This window comes from Macaca nemestrina, chromosome 14 (assembly GCF_043159975.1).
Source record: "Macaca nemestrina isolate mMacNem1 chromosome 14, mMacNem.hap1, whole genome shotgun sequence".
Classification (NCBI taxonomy): domain Eukaryota; kingdom Metazoa; phylum Chordata; class Mammalia; order Primates; family Cercopithecidae; genus Macaca; species Macaca nemestrina.
This window is the reverse complement of record NC_092138.1, coordinates 2,053,094-2,068,926: the sequence shown is the minus strand read 5'-3', so window position 1 is coordinate 2,068,926 and position 15,833 is coordinate 2,053,094. Positions and strand designations below refer to the sequence as shown.

Genomic DNA, 15,833 nt, shown 5'->3' with positions numbered 1-15,833 from the left:
AGCCACCGCGCCCGGCCGCAAGTTGACTTTTTAAAAGCGGTGTGATTTTGAATAGGTAATACATGGTACAATGCAAAAGCTGTAAAAAGGCATAAATCTCTCTTAACATTCCCTATTTGCTACCCATGATTTCATCTATAATCGTATACATGTGTATGTAGGATTTAAACTCACACATAGAAGTGGTAGTACTTAACAGTCCATCTTGGCTATCTTTAGTTTTCAGTTTTCTTTTTTTTTTTCTTTTGAGACGGAATTTCGTTCTTGTTGCCCAGGCTGGAGTGCAAAAGCGTGATCTTGGCTCACTGCAACCTCCACCTCCCGGGTTCAAGCGGTTCACCAGTCTCAGCCTCCCAAGTAGCTGGGATGACAGGCGTGCACCAACACGACTGGCTAATTTTTTGTATTTTTAGTAGAGGCGGAGTTTCACCATGTTGACCGGGCTGGGCTCGAATGCCTAACCTCAGATGATCCATCCGCCTTGGCCTCCCAAAATGCTGTGATTACAGGCGTGAGCCGCCACGTCTGGCTAGTTTTCAGTTTTCAGTCTTTAACATTTCTGCCGAACTTCCCATTTGTTGGCTCCATGGAGGTGGCTCAGTTTGTATTCCCACCCACAGGCGATGTATGTGAGTGCCCTCGACCTCCCGACACGCCGCAGCACCTTACCCAACTCTCTTGAGTTTTGCCCGTCTGAGGAAAAAGTAGTACCTCATAGTGGAATTTTGCATTTCTTTTGTGATAACATAAAACTGAAGTTAGGTATCTTCTCGAGATGAATTTAAAATATTTTTCCAGTTTATCTCTTGATTTCGTTTATGTGTCTTTTGCTGTGAAAACTGCTTAAAAATGTGTTTGTGGCTTTTAGATTTTGTATCATTTAGCAAGGTCTTCCCCAGTTGGAGAGTATAAAAAAGAATTCATGGTTTTAAAAATATATTTTAAGAAGTCTTTGATCCATCTGGAATTGTAGAATAAGATTAGGAGGTATGCAGGTTTACTTTTGAGGCAAAAGTATGTATAAAGTAACACTTTCCTACAGAAAACTTGGGAAAACACAGGAGGGAATGAAAATGAACCCCAGTCCCAGCACCTTGGTATCTGTAACAACTGGGATCATGCTTATGCTGGATTTCAATTTTTTTCACTTGAGATTAAAATACAAACACAGGTTTAGAATATATTTTATTTAATGTTTAATTTTTGTGGGTACAAGTAGGTGTATATATTTATGGGGTGCATGAGATGTTTTGATACAGGCAGGCAATGCACAATAATCGCATCATGGAGAATGGGGTATCCATCCCCTCAAGCATTTTTTTGTGTTACAGACACTCCAATTGTACTCTTAGTTATTTTTAAATGTACAATTAAGCTATTGTGGACTATAGTCACCCACACCCTGTTGTGCTGTGAAATGCTAGGTCTTATTCATTTGTACTGTTTTTTTTTTTTTTTTGTGCCCATTACCCCCACACTACCTTTCCCAGCCTCCGATAACCATCCTTCTACTCTCTATCTCTACAATCATTTTAAATGGTTGTTTAAAACGGGCGTCAACATTTCTGTCTTTAAACCATTCCAAACCGTCCCTTTAAAGGAACGCATGACCAGAGGGTTGCCTTTAAATCTTGCACAATTAAAAGAAGAGCGTTTTCTCTGAGGCAGCTGATCTCAGGAAATCTTGCACGATTTTGAAGATGCCTGTTTTCCATCAGACCCGGCCCTGCTGGGTCACTTGGCGGGTCTTGGCGGAGCGAGGGTGCGCTGGGCCCTGCTCCGGGAGAGCGCCCTGCAGGGGCCCGGGCCTGGCTCGGCTGCAGCACCTCCTGGCGGCAGGACTGCGGCGTGGGAGGAGCCAGGAGGCCCCCGCCCCGGCCGGCGTCACCCTCGGGTCTGTCCCTGGTCTGGGACCGAGCCCTTTTGCACGAAGTCCTTTAATCGCTAAGGAGCTTTCCCAGACGCTTCCCGGGCAGGCCCGCTGGCGTCTGACCCACGTCCCCTCTGCGGGGTGTTTGGGACTCGAGCCCTGGCAGGCACAGGCCGCCCCGCGTTCCCCGCTGGGGAGGGAAGGCGGGCGGCGAAGCGGCGGGGCGGGGGCCGGGGGAAGAAAGTAGGAGGTGGGGCGGGGTGCTGTCCCTCCCCGCGCCCTCGTCGCCCACCGGGCTGTTTCCAGGAGTTGGGGACTTCCGGGGTTGCGCTGTCGCGTCCGGCCGTTGGGCCGCCGAGGGGTGTCGCTGCGCCCGCTGCCCCGCGCGGCCCTTTAAACTTTGTTTTTTAAACTTCGGGGGTGTGGTCGCGGCGCCTCCCCTCTCGGCGGCTGGCCGTCCTTGCCTCTGCCCCGCCTTCCAGATGCTTTGGAGTCATGAGCCGGGAGGGCGCGGGGGCCGCTCTGGTGGCGGAGGTGATCAAAGGTGAGCCGGGAGGGCGGGGGCTTCCCGGGGACTCAGGCACCCGCGCTGGGACGGGGCGGGCGGCGCTGGCCGGGAGGTGCCCCTAGTCTGGGCCCCGGCCGGCTCTGTCTCCTGCGCGTGGGTGGCCTCGGCACTTGTCCTCAGGCTCTGGGCTTCAGCGCTCGTGGTCGGCTGTGACCCTAGCGTGCCTGCATCTGAGCCTAGTAGGTGAGCTGCACCTCCCCACCCGCGGGAGCGAGATCCTTGGGCTCTGTCACAGGGATCAAAGGCCCTTGTGGTTGGAAAGGATTAAGCCCTGTCACCCGTTTGAGTGTTTGTGGTTGCAAGAAATTTTAGCTGAGGAGTTTACAAGGAAATAAACGCAGCAGTTGCATGAGTTGAATTGCAGATCAAAAAAAAAAAAAAAGTTTACCATTTGGGGAAAGGGTGCCAGCTGGCTCTGCTGAAAGTATATATGTTTTAAAGGCTGTACTTGATTTTGCCACGTTGTGAGTGTATTTTCTTAGCACCACTAGTATTACTGTTAGATATTGTGGATGATTTTATTTCACCCGAGGATTTTTAGGCAAGGAATAAGGGTGGAGCCTCCTGGCCTTACTACTCATTACCATTCTTGCTGACCTCACAGCAGCCTAACTGCTTTTATGCAACACAGATTGATCTCAGACCCATCGTGCAGAAACCTCTCATTGCTTCTGTTTTAATGGTAATTTGTCTAATTGTAAAAATACCGAAGTAGTGATTCCAAGTTAGAAAGAAGTGATCCCTGAGAACAGTTGGAGAAACATATGGTTTGTTCTATAGCTGTAAGTGATAATTTTGAAGCAATTTTGAAAGCATTCTTTCTCTTTAAGAAAAAAAAAAATAGTTTCTTACTGAAATGACTTTTTAGGATGTCTTGAAAAACGTAGTGAAATTCATCTAGAAACTTAGAAGGTTGATGCTAGCCATCATATGCATGCTGCAATTTGCTGAAATGTCTTAATCCAGGCGAGCTAAACTTTTACAAAAATAGGTTTGTTTAGAAATCATGTCACCACATGAAAAATCACCACTTTTGAAACTTACGGTTAAAGGCAGTTTCTCTTTTAAAAATGTGCTCATTGATTATTACCCACCCAAATAGCCAGAATATTTTGTAATTACCCATTACCACTCCTACCATCTGAAACGTGCATGAAATAAAATGAAAAATGGACTTCATCTGAAAAGAGTTGTGTCATGATATATGAAACGTTTTTTGTAACCTGCAGGAAGGAACATTGCAATTTTTCCATTTCAGATCGCCTTTGTTTTGCCATTCTCTACAGCAGACCAAAGAGTGCATCAAATGTACATTATTTCAGCATAGATAATGAACTTGAATATGAGAAGTAAGTATTGCTCTTTCAAAGATTGTAACTTTTTTTTTTTTTTTTGAAGAATCTAAAGGTATGGTTATAAATGGGACAGCCTGGGAAAATTATAAATCTGTTGGTTGCTAATTACAGGATACTTGTTTTTCACCTGTAGTAATAACATAAACCTTTAGAGTAAAAATAAAAAACCTCCCTAAATTTAAACTTTTAGATTTGCTAATCTAATATTTACACTACAATGAGATATAAATGTGTACTAAGTAAGATATTGTGGTTTTGCCCTTGGAAATATGTGTGGAAAAACACCCTTTTTAATTTAGAAGGTATGTTCATGTTCATTGAGGTTACATATAGGCGTTGTAGCACTTGTGGTATTTTTGAATAGGCATTATTTACTAGAATAGTCTTCCACTAGTAAAACAGTACCTTTAAGTTGTATTGGCCCATAACTATTTGGTATATGCTTTCTCATCTTAATTTGATCTTATAGACCCAAAAAAGGCATTTATATTCAGAGCATCTAGAATGTACATCACATTTTTATTTTTCATTTTTAAAGCTTCTACGCAGATTTTGGACCACTCAATCTGGCAATGGTTTACAGATATTGTTGCAAGATAAATAAGAAATTAAAGGTAAAGTCTTTATTTAAGATTTGACTTAAGTAATCATTGTTAGCTTGATATGGGGGACGAAAGTAAGGAAAACATCTCTTTTTAAAAACGAAATGCCATGTTTTTCACTGCGGTGGTGTTTGGGACATGCATATGTTTTTTTTATTGTATAAGGTCACAGTGTATATATTTGTTTTCTAGAATTTTGAATGAACAGTTTGAGTCATTTGGTTCTAGTTTGAGTTAGTGATGCCCAAATACTTGAAAAGCCAAAGTGGGAATCAGTTAATTAAGTGAACCGTGTATTGTCTGACCTAATGGAACTGAAACCTAACAAGAGAAACTCTTCCCTTGCTCTGGCTGTTGTTCTTTCTGCCTTCATTTTGATGGGGAGTGATAACAAACTAACAAGAAAGATGAACTCATCTTACTTTCTCTCCTATTTTGAAACTCCCGTGATATTGTACTACATAATCCTTCATACATACAATTAAGGGGCATGAGAATCTAGGGCAAATAGTACGTCATTAAGGCTGTATCACTGAGAGTTATGCAAGTATATTTGTATTGGTTTGAACTTGGACCACATTTGTGTATGTAAAACACTGAATTGTTGGCCATGCACGGTAGGAAGTTATGTATGTACTGCTTACTAGCAGTTCCAAATCAGTCACTGTAAATTCTCAACTAGAAAATACTGCTTTGTGGGACAGGCACTTAAAAAAAACTTTAATGGAGTACAGAGAGGAAATAAAATTTATTTTTAATTAGAATTTTAACATGCTTTAATTAAAAATTTATGGGTAAGGCAGATGTTTTTCTTTGACCATCAAAGCTCTGTTCACTACATATTGCTACAAAGCTAGAGACTCTTCTTTTTTGCCTTTCTTAAATAGGAGTATAACTATTTCTGGCCTTGTGCATTTGAGTTCCCCCTCCTTTTTCCAGTTGCCAGTAGCAGGTCTTTTGTTTCATGCAGGGCTAGGAAGCTAAAAATAATTCTCTCTTCCCCCAGCATTTGTTCCTTTGCTTTAATTTTGGAAATTTTTTTTTTTTTTTCCTGTACTCAACCATCTGTGGACTTTTAGTCTTTGGGTCAACCAAAAATGTTTCAGTCCATTTTTTCTTCTTCCTTTTCTTTTTTTTTTTTTTTTTTCTTTCCTGAGACAGAGTTTCGCTCTTGTTGCCCAGGCTGGAGCGCAATGGATCATTCTGGGCTCACTGTAACTTCCACCTCCCTGGTTCAAAGGATTCTCCTGCCTCAGCCTCCTGAGTAGCTGGGATTGCAGGCGCGTGCTGCGCCACCACGCCCAGCTAATATTTGTATTTTTAGTAGAGATGGAGTGTCACCATGTTGGTCAGGCTGGTCTCAAACTCCAGACCTCGTGATCCGTCTGCCTCAGCCTCCCCAAGTACTGGGATTACAGGCGTGAGCCACCGCACCTGCCAGAAAAATTTTAACATATAAATAGAAATATATACACATCATGGATGTAGAGCTCGGTAAACTTTCACAAATGGAATATACATAGATGATTATCTTGATCACCAGGTCAGGAGCAGTGCACTGGCGGCGCCTCACAGCAGCCCTCCATGCTGTCTTCCAGTTCCTGTCTCTGCACACGCCTCCCCTGGTTATTCACTGCCCTGGCTTATAACACTGTAGACAATTCTGTAGACCTTTTTATTTTAACTTTTTAAATTTCTTTAAAAACCAAACAGAAGGAAAGGTTGTCTTTTCTATCACTCTTGCTTTGTTCTTTTTGAGGCAGCCCGTGCTTTAAGCATATGTCCATTCATGTCTCCTCCCCTCTTCTCTAATTGTATGTCCATTCTCATCCCAGAATGTGCCTTTTTATGGGAAGTTATATGGTATTTGTGGGTATCAATCTTCATCTTTTCAAAGGTCTTGCTAATAATGCGAATGGTTATACATTGTGGGATTTGGAATTAATCTTCATCACAAAATGAAATTGTGGAAGACTTGAAATTAAAAAGAAAATGTTAACAGCTATTTATTTTTATGCAGTCCATTACAATGTTAAGGAAGAAAATTGTTCATTTTACTGGCTCTGATCAGAGAAAACAAGCAAATGCTGCCTTCCTTGTTGGATGCTACATGGTAAGTATTTGTTTTCCTAATGTATTCATAAAAATGCACACAACAGTGCTTCTTTACATTTGCAGTCAGAATTTTGAAATCAAGATAATGTCTTGATTTCTCTCCAGCAAGAACATGTATTGCTTTTAAAAAATTGACCAACTCAAGGAAGCTGTGCTTATGTGGAAGGAGCGGGTAGATGAGAGATCTCCTGTACCTTCCACTTAGTTTTGCTGTGAACCTAAAACTGCTCGGGGAAAAAAGTCTATATTTTTTTAAAAAGTGACCAACTACTTTGGCAAAGGTTTATGTTATATGGCACTTAAGTGTGGAAAATCGTGCTGCAAAGCATTTCTATTCACTTGTGATCCATTTAGTGAGTTGTAAAATCATCTTACTGGGGTCAGGACCCCACTATTAATTATCTAAACATTTTTAAGAAAATTAAAGCACATCACTTGAGTGCTTTATAAAATTTGAATCTAGGCATTTTTCCCCTAATTAAGGTCATCTCCTTTCTCATCAAAACATCTAGCAGGAGGCCATGGGATGTCAGTGTTGTCGGAAGATGGGTTACATACCACATGGATTACATACACATGCCATCAGGTGCTCCATTTGGATCATTGGAAACGTGCTTGGAATAGCAGTATTTACATAAGAGTTGTGAATTTCATTTATTTGTAACTGTGATGGAAACGATTTGTTTTTTGAAGAGTCATATTTTGTTTGGCACCCAGTGGATTCATCTGCAGGGGCCCTGAAAGCTGCCATTTTCCAGAGCCAGCTTAGAGTTCCTCCAGGGCAGTACCCCCATGTGTTTGGTGGTAGGAAAGCCGGCCACTCTGTTCAGTGGGGAGTGGCCAGGGGATATTTCTTCCGCCCCCACCCCACCATCAGTGGAATAGTTACTCTCTCCTAGACTTGAAAAAAAGGGTTGCTTTTGGAGCTCTTTAAGTTCTTTCTTCTGTACTTCTAGCTTGCTCCTTATCTCTGGCATGCCTTACCAGACCCTTTTAAAATTATTTTCTGGAGTACAGTTTGCTAATCTGGAATTTACAAAGACTAGTCCAAAAGTTGGTGATACTAGTTGAAATTGTACCTCAAGATTTAATAATTTTCCTTTTTATGTTTAAGGTATATCATTAACAGCAGTGATTAAGGTCTTTGTTTTGTGTTCTTATTTATGCTTACAAAAGTAGTTGAATTAAATGCTTCTGATTGGGAGGCCGAGGCAGGCAGATCGCTTGAGGTCAGGGTACGAGATCAGCCTGCCCAACACGGTGAAATCCTGTCTCTACTAAAAATACAAAAATTAGCTGGGTGTGGTGGCGCACGCCTGTAGTCCCAGCTGCTCAGGAGGCTGAGGCAGGAGAATCCCTTGAATCCGGGAGTTGGAAATTGCCCTGAGCTGAGATTGTGCCACTGCACTCCAGCCTGGGTGACAGTGAGTGAGACTTTGTCTCCAAAAAAAAAAAAAAAAACAGTTTCTGAGAAAACTTCAAAATTTATTATCATCCCTGAAAGTATGAAACATAGGTTATAGATTCTGTCTATTAAAATTTGGTTTCATAAGCGTACCCAGATATATTGGTGTTTTCCTTTCCCAGCCTCTCTTGGTGTTTCTTGTGCTTGCAGCAAAAGCCTGAAAAAAAGAAAGCTTTAGTAATTTGGCGGGCGTGGCGGCAGCGCCTGTAGCCCCAGCGACTCGGGAGGATGAGGCAGGAGAATGGCTTGAACGTGGGCGGCAGAGGTTGCAGTGAGCCGAGATCGCACCACTGCGCTCCAGCCTGGGCAACAGAATGAGACCCCATCTCAAAAAAAAAGAAAAAAAAAGAAAGAAAGAAAGAAAAGAAAGAAAGTCTGTGTGTCACCCCAAGAAAGAAAGAGAGTATGGAGAAGTGGGTGTTTTAACTGGGACATTTGGTCTTATTACTTGGCCAGTCAGTGGGGAGAGGAGCCTCCTAGATTAAAATAAATCATGACAGCTTTATAGAAAAAGGGATTCAGCCAGAATTCTTGAGATTCATAAAATATTAAAGGGAACCCTGGAGAAGGGTCCTTGTTGTGACAGAAAAAGTTCCCTCCCTTCTTTGTGTGTCTTGCCTTTACACTGCTCTAGACAAAGTCTGGATGGCTGAAGTTCCATCTAAGTGCTCCTGAGCGCAACTCCAAAGCAGAGGGGCCAGGCCGGGCTACTTCTGGGTCAGTCACTGTCTCTGGTCAGATGAGATGTCCCTGAGATGGTGGCGTCTTGAGGAGCCAGGCACAGGGACTGCAGTGTGAAGAACCCCTCTGAAGGTGGCTGTGGGCATGGTGGGAACTCAGTCAGGGTGGTCTTAAAAACAGAAACAGAACATGTGATAAGTTTATGTTTATAAATAAGAACGCACTCTTTTTAAGTCTTGTTGCTGTTGTTTTTAAACTACTAGTGAACAAACCACAACCCCTTGACGTACTTACTGAAATTTTTTTGGCGTATTTGTTTCCAGTTTTATGTTGGCCTTTTGACTTTGTTTATGGTTGTATTTTGGCCCACAGAAGCTTATTTTTCTATAGTTAACATAGGTTTAGAAATCCTTCCAGAATTTCACACCTTCAGGTTAGTATTGATTTGATTGGTTAGGGAAGTGCCAGGTAAGCAAATTTGGATCTTCACTCGCATTTATTACTCTACCCAGTGAGGAGCTAGCTTGGCAGGAGGATTATAGCTCTTGGCTGTGACAGAAGCCTTTGCAACCATAGCTGGCTGCTAAAATAGGAATTGGGAACTGTAGTGTTGATAGGCAGGGAAGCAGGAGAAAAACTTCCAAGAAAAGGAAATGTATTCATAGTAGAAGAGCAGTGTCAAGATAAAATATGGACACCTCAAAAGATAAAACATCAAAGCAAGTGAAGCTTTGATCTGGTTAAAATGTATTAAATCCTCTGGTTAAAGATTTGTAGAGATGAGTGACAGTTCCCTATAGATCGATCCGCATCCTTGCTAACGTTTTCTGGAGTTGTCGGGAATTTTGGAGAGTGTTTGACTTGGCATGGTAATGTTAAAACAAAACCAAAAAAATCTGGAGGAGGAATCTTTAGGAAGGAAATATTCCAAATAGACTGACTGTTTATTTTTATCAGTCCTTTTTAAATTCAGGGCTTCTGAAAGGAACCATGTTTCCGTCATGCTTGTGTACACAGAAAGACCTAATGTGGGATGGGCAGAGAGTGTGAGATAATCCTTTATGGCATGGAAATAAAGTGTTATATTTATTTTTTATCTTAAAAACAGAAGAGGTGAGGCTTCACAAATGTGTAAAATATGAATTGACATGTCCACAGTCAGTCCTTTTGACAGACGGTCAGGCGTCACGTGTGTGTTACAAGAAGTGAGAAGAGCGAGTTGAGAACTCTTGTCTTTATTGTGTTTCGAAGTACTGCTCTTCATGTGGCCCGGTAAATGACTTTCCCGTTCAGCTATCTGAATGGTAGACTCTTAGGTGACAAATTAGAAGCTAAAAATCTTCTGCACCACTGTAAGAGCTGAAAAATATGAAAGATGACTTGAGCTTTTGTTTGTTTATTCACAAAAAGGTAAACATACTATATTGTTTTAAAAATAAGTTTGCTGCCCTGTTTAAGCCAGTGGTTGTGACCTAGCCAGATTGTGGGGTAATGATACTTAACCTGTCATTTCAAAGTAAAGGTGAAATTTTAAGGGGAAATTTTTAAGTGCTTTTCAAAACAAATTCATAATAAAAAAGATCCTTTTGGAAAGAAAAGTTGGAAATTTTGTTTTGTTAATTTTGTTGTAAAAATGTCATACACAAAATCCATATTTGTACTTTTGAGAAATGTAGAAAAATCTTTTAAAAAGAAGCTTTTATATTTATAGAAATAGGACATGTGCACGTGTGTGTATATGTACAGATGGGTGTTGTGTACATATATGTTTTATGTTTACATACAATTTTAAACTTTTTTATTGATACATAATTGTACATATTTATGGGGTACATGTGATAGTTTGATAAATGCATATAATGTGTGACAGCAAAATTAGGGCAGTTGTGGTATCCATCACCTCAAACATTTGTCATTTCTTTGTGTTGAGAGCATTTTAAATCTTCCTGTTTCGAAATACACAGTAAGTTATTGTAAACTATAGTCACACTACTGCGCTAACACTAGAACTTGTTTCTTCTAACTGTACATTTGTACCAACGAACCAACCTCTCTTCACTCCCCCTGACCACACAACGCCCTTCCCAGCCTCTGGTAATTCTTATTTTACTCTTGGCCTCCATAAAATCAACTTACTTAGCTCCTCCATGTGAGTGAGAACATAATGGTATTTGTCTTTCAACTTTGGTTACATCTTCCTGCCACAGCAGTTAGGTTTTCTGAAGATACATGGTATTCATCTCTTCTATGGGTTAAATGTACTTTTGAGGGCTAGCCTGGGAAATTAACCACCATTTCTAACATCTTTCTGTGTGTAAAATAAATGCCAAGCATTTTGTGTATAAAATAAATGACACAAGCAAACTTTTGGCACATAGCTTACAAATTTGCTTTCCTCTAATGTTTAATAGATTACTTTGGTGGAGCTAATTGTAACATGTAGGTTCCCTGTTCAGAATTTATCACTGCATATTATTATTTTTTATGTTTAAGCAGTTCGTATAGCTGTAAGAATGGCTTACCTTGTAAGCATTTGTGTTGAAAATGATGATACTAAATTAAATTTAAGAATATAGTAACTCAGCAATCTGTGAGTAGAATTCTAAATTGCAGTAAATTTGAGATTGCCTCTATGGTTATGATAAGAGCTCAAGGACTTTGTTATTTAATGATGATCTTTTGAATCTGTGGTCCCACTTTTTAAATGATTTTTCTTGGACTCAGAATAGCCAGTGCTGGGTTAAGCTGCCTGCAGGAGGAAGGGATCAGTTGGGAAGTTAAGACAAGGGAGCAGAGAATGAGGATCTAGACGCCTTGGCTAAGAATCCAGTTCAACAAACAGCTGCCCAGATGGGACAGCAGAGGCTGGAGGACAGAATGAGGTCATGACACCCTTCCTGGGCGTCTGTGAAAGGCAGGGCAAATAGCACGAGGCAACTGTCAGTAGTAGCCAGGCCCCAGCTAGTGTAAGGCGAACTGGGCTGAGCAAAGGGAGGGCACAGGCCCTCAGTGGGAAGCTGGTGTTGCCTTGGGAACCGGCCCTGTGGGAGGCAGCTGGCTGCCCTGCTCACACTGCATCACAGTTTGACTTCCCTTGCCACCCGAGGGCTCCTGACAGGCGTTTCCACTGCCTGTGGTGCTCGCTGGGTGCTGTTAACTTGGGGAAGAAGTGAGGAGAAAAGGCTTTCTGACGGCTTCAGATCCTTGACTGCAGATCCGTTAAGCTTTCTGGAATTCTGGGTCCTGTCCTTGTTCCGGCCCTTGTTTTGGATAGGATGAGTTCCTGTCCATAATAAAGCCCGAGGAGCAGGCCCTCTTCCAGCAATAATAGGCAGTGTGATCTTGGATAAGCAGTTGATGCCAAGGTCTGGAAAGTTGTAGCCTGCCAGTTTTATGAAACTCACAGAGCATTATAAATAGTTGTGGATTGTTTTACTCTATGGTTAAAAATTAGGAAATTTCATTTTTTAAAAAAATCAAGATTATTTACTTTGTCTTTAAAAAATGTCCCTACCACTCAAATGTGTACTAATACCCAGGGCCAATTCACTATTTTTATTAGCAGAGTTGGTAGATACGTGTTTGCTACTCTGAACTTCCAGTTTCATTTTGTCGAAATTGAGCATCATTATGCTAACCTACCGTATATATATATAAGTAAAAGTAATTTTAAAAGTTAAAACTATTGAAATGTAAGTTCATCCGAGGTTTTTTTTTTTAACGACAGTTTTTTTCTTAACCAGTTTTGTGCAGGAGCTATGAAAGTGATTTTCTTTTATTTACTTTTTTATTCTCTGTGTTCTTTCCCCTGCTCACCTTTTTTATTGAGCAGTTGAATGTGTGAGCCTGTCTTCAACTTGCATTGATTTGCAAGCATTCTTTGTTAATCTGGAGAGAATGATTTTTTTTTTTTATGATCAATCAAATTCTTGGCATAGGAAAGACTGTATCATCTGGCTGACATGAAAATAGTCACAAGAGTCTTGAAGTGCTGGAAACATTGTGACATCTCTCCAGGATTTCCTGGTTACTCAGGCTGCCACATTTGTTGCTGGAATTTCAATATCCTTTGTGGCTCTCAGCTCTGGGATGCACTGACTTGTGTGACGTTTGGGTTGTAAATTGTACCGAGGCTCTATAAGTATATAAATAAAGCTTCAGAATCCTGCACATACTAGTAGAAATAGGAAGCACATATCTAATTGGGTTTCCGTGATTTGTCCTGTCAGCATTGAAACACTGAAAGGAGAAGTAATGCAGTTGGGATCCTTTTGCCTCAGTTGCTTGTTCTTCCATCACTGCTAGTTCAGTACCTCCCAGGTTTTGAAACGTATGTCAGTAATCAAGGGGTCCAGCGTCCTCACAGGGACTCAGGCGTGCAGATGGTGATTCTAGAAAACGGGGGTGGTGGGAAGTCCTGGGAATGGCTGAGGTATTGTTCAGCAAAAAAAGAACTTTGTACCATGACTTTGAAAACCACACCAGTCTCAAGCATTTTCAACCATAGTATTTGTGTGTGTGTGTGTGTGTGTGTGTGTGTGTGTGTATGATATTTGCTCGTTCAAAGAGTCTTTATCCTAGAGAAACAAGGTATTACTGATGCTTCCTAAGCTGAGTCTCTGTGCTTACGCCTCATGTATTTGTTTATTCACTTTTAACAAATGGAAATGGCCATTTCCTTACTCACTGACTATGCTGCTGCACACTATTGCTGCCCAGCGAATTACCGCAAAACGTTGTGACTTAAAACGACAGTACACATTGTCTCAGACCATGTCTGTGAGTTAGGCATCTGGGAGTTGCTTAACTTGGATGGGTCTGGTCTGGTTCTGGGCCGTGTCTGGGCTGCACTCACCTGGAGGGTCCACCTCTAAGGGGGCTCAGTCACATACCTGGCAGGTTAGTGCCAGTTGCTGGCAGGCGGCCTCTCTTCCATACCACGTGGACTGCTTGAGTATGCTCCCAAAATAACAGCTTGCTGTACCCAGAGCGAGGGTTCTAAGAGAAAGCAAGACAGTAGCTGCCTCTTTTATGATCTGGTCTCCGAAACCACACCCTATTACTACAGTATCCTGTTCGTTACACGGGACACCCCGTTCACTGTGGGAGGGGACCGCACAAGGGTGGACATGCCAGCAGATGAGATTCTCTGGGGTTGTCTGGGAAGCTGGCGATCACAACTGGTCAGCAGCTCTCTTGGTCATCATTTGTTGTTTCCTGTTCTTAACCAGCACTGTGGAATTAGAGTGGGCATTCTATATATATTGCTTCTCATGAAAATATATCAAAAGAATTTGAGAAACGCCAAGTGTCCAGACTGCCAGAAGCACGGTGATAGATCATAAGTTGCATCCATTTAGAGTTTACTAATCTGAGAATTTGTGTTAATGTAGGAGTCATTTACAGGATTCTTCTTTAGTCACAAATTTAGAATGATTTCATTTGGGAAGGCCTTTTGAATCGGCAAGATGAGTAGGTGTAAAAGTAAAAGTTACTTCCTTCATGCCTGGCCAAAAAAGAAAAGAAGGTAAAAGTTACAGATTGGCAAATATGTCTTTGATAGTTACATAAGTGGAATTATTCTGCATCTGTAAACTTCCTTCAGTTTATCTAATTATGCTTGACATTATTTTTTATGTGCAGGCATTCCCCAACTGGATTTTTAAATTACAGTCTTTTAAAGTTCATCATCAGGAATTTAGGGTTTTTTCCCCCACAGGAAAAAATGTTACATTGTTCTTGCGGTTCTTTGAATCAAACTAGTGTTCCAAGGCTAAACCACAGTCCTTAATGTATTAGAGACTATTTTTGTTTTGAAAGTTAGGAGAAAGTAATACCATTGCAGTTTTACTAATTAAAGAACCCAAAGAACAGCAATTGCAAGTAGGAAAAATTATCTTAAACTGGTGCTTAAGGAAAAATTTGTATAAAATTTGAGAGAAGGCCTTAGAAATTTAGAGAAATTCCTAAACGGGTCTCTAGATTTCATTTTAATACACAAAATGAATCAAACCCTATTCTCATTCTTACTGGCTTCGAGGTGTTTTTTTATTTGGTTTTGTTTTTTGGTTTTAGGATTTTGTTTTTTTGTTTTTGTTTTTTGAGATGGACTCTTGCTCTGTCCCTGAGGCTGGAGTGCAGTGGCACGATCTTGGCTCACGGCAGCCCCTGCCTCCTGGGTTCAAGCGATTCTCCTGCCTCAGCCTCCTGAGTAGCTGGGGTTACAGGCGCCTGCCACTGTGCCCGGGTAATATTCTGTATTTTTAGTAGAGACGGGATTTCACTGTGTTAGCCAGGATGGTCTCCATCTCCTGACCTCGTGATCTGCCCACGATGGCCTCCCAAAGTCCTGGGATTACAGGCATGAGCCACCGCACCTGGCCGGTTTTAAGTTTTTTTTTTTTTTTTTTAATCTGCTAGGAAGTCTTAAAATAGAATGGAGAAAATGAAAGACTTTACTGATGTTATCTGGTAAGTGTTAGAATAGGCATAGATGCATTGGAGACTGGAAGGGAATAAGGGAATTTGGAAAAAACAAGCTGGATTTTTAGAATATATTACTTTTCATGACTTACAAGCTGATGCTTAGAAGATCTGTGTGTAGGCCGGGCATGGTGGCTCATGTCTATAATCCCAGTACTTTGGGAGGCCAAGGTGGGCGGATCACCTGAGGTCAGGAGTTTGAGACCAGCCTGGCAAACATAGTGAAACCCCATCTCTACTAAAAATACAAAAAACTGGCCAGGCGTGGTGGTGCACGCCTATTGTTCCAGCTACTCGGGAGGCTGAGGCAGGAGAATTGCTTGGACCTGGGAGGCGGAGGTTGCAGTGAGCTGAGATCGTGCCTTTGCACTCCAGCCTAGTCAACAAGAGTGAAACCCCATCTCAAAAAAAAAAAAAAAAACAGAAACAGACTAGTCATTGGGAAAATTTTCCGTTTATGAGTCTTGAGTCAGAAAATTGGTGAAATGCCCTTTGAAAGCTGAGTCAGTGCTTATGACTAGTTTTAGGATATGTCTGTTTCTCAGTTTTTAAGATCCTTGCTGGATCTTTGAGTTTTGAAAAATTTCTCTTAGTCCAGTGATACTTTCGCATTGATACCAACTTTTATTAAATATTTAAAATGTTCCTAACTATTGTAAGTAGATTTGGGTTCAGCTAAGTAAATCAGTGAATC

General features: G+C 41.3%; 1 protein-coding gene across 30 annotated transcripts in view; it reads left to right on the top strand.

Annotated features, from left to right (window-relative positions):
* The window catches only part of LOC105498918 (cell division cycle 14B), a 142,859-nt gene that overhangs the window by 52,291 nt on the left and 74,735 nt on the right, over positions 1 to 15,833 (top strand). For 25 of the 30 annotated variants that reach the window (XR_011612287.1, XR_011612286.1, XR_011612283.1 and 22 more), the window contains exons 2-4: positions 3,697 to 3,787; positions 4,332 to 4,407; positions 6,416 to 6,508. Coding sequence is in view for 22 of the 30 variants with exons in the window: in XM_071077464.1 (XP_070933565.1) it covers positions 3,697 to 3,787; positions 4,332 to 4,407; positions 6,416 to 6,508 (260 nt within the window). In the remaining 8 variants the exon portion in view is untranslated. Of the gene's footprint in view, positions 1 to 743; positions 2,415 to 3,667; positions 3,788 to 4,331; positions 4,408 to 6,415; positions 6,509 to 15,833 lie in introns of those variants that run through there. The other 5 variants (XM_071077461.1, XM_071077465.1, XM_011771304.3 and 2 more) reach the window with 5 other exon arrangements.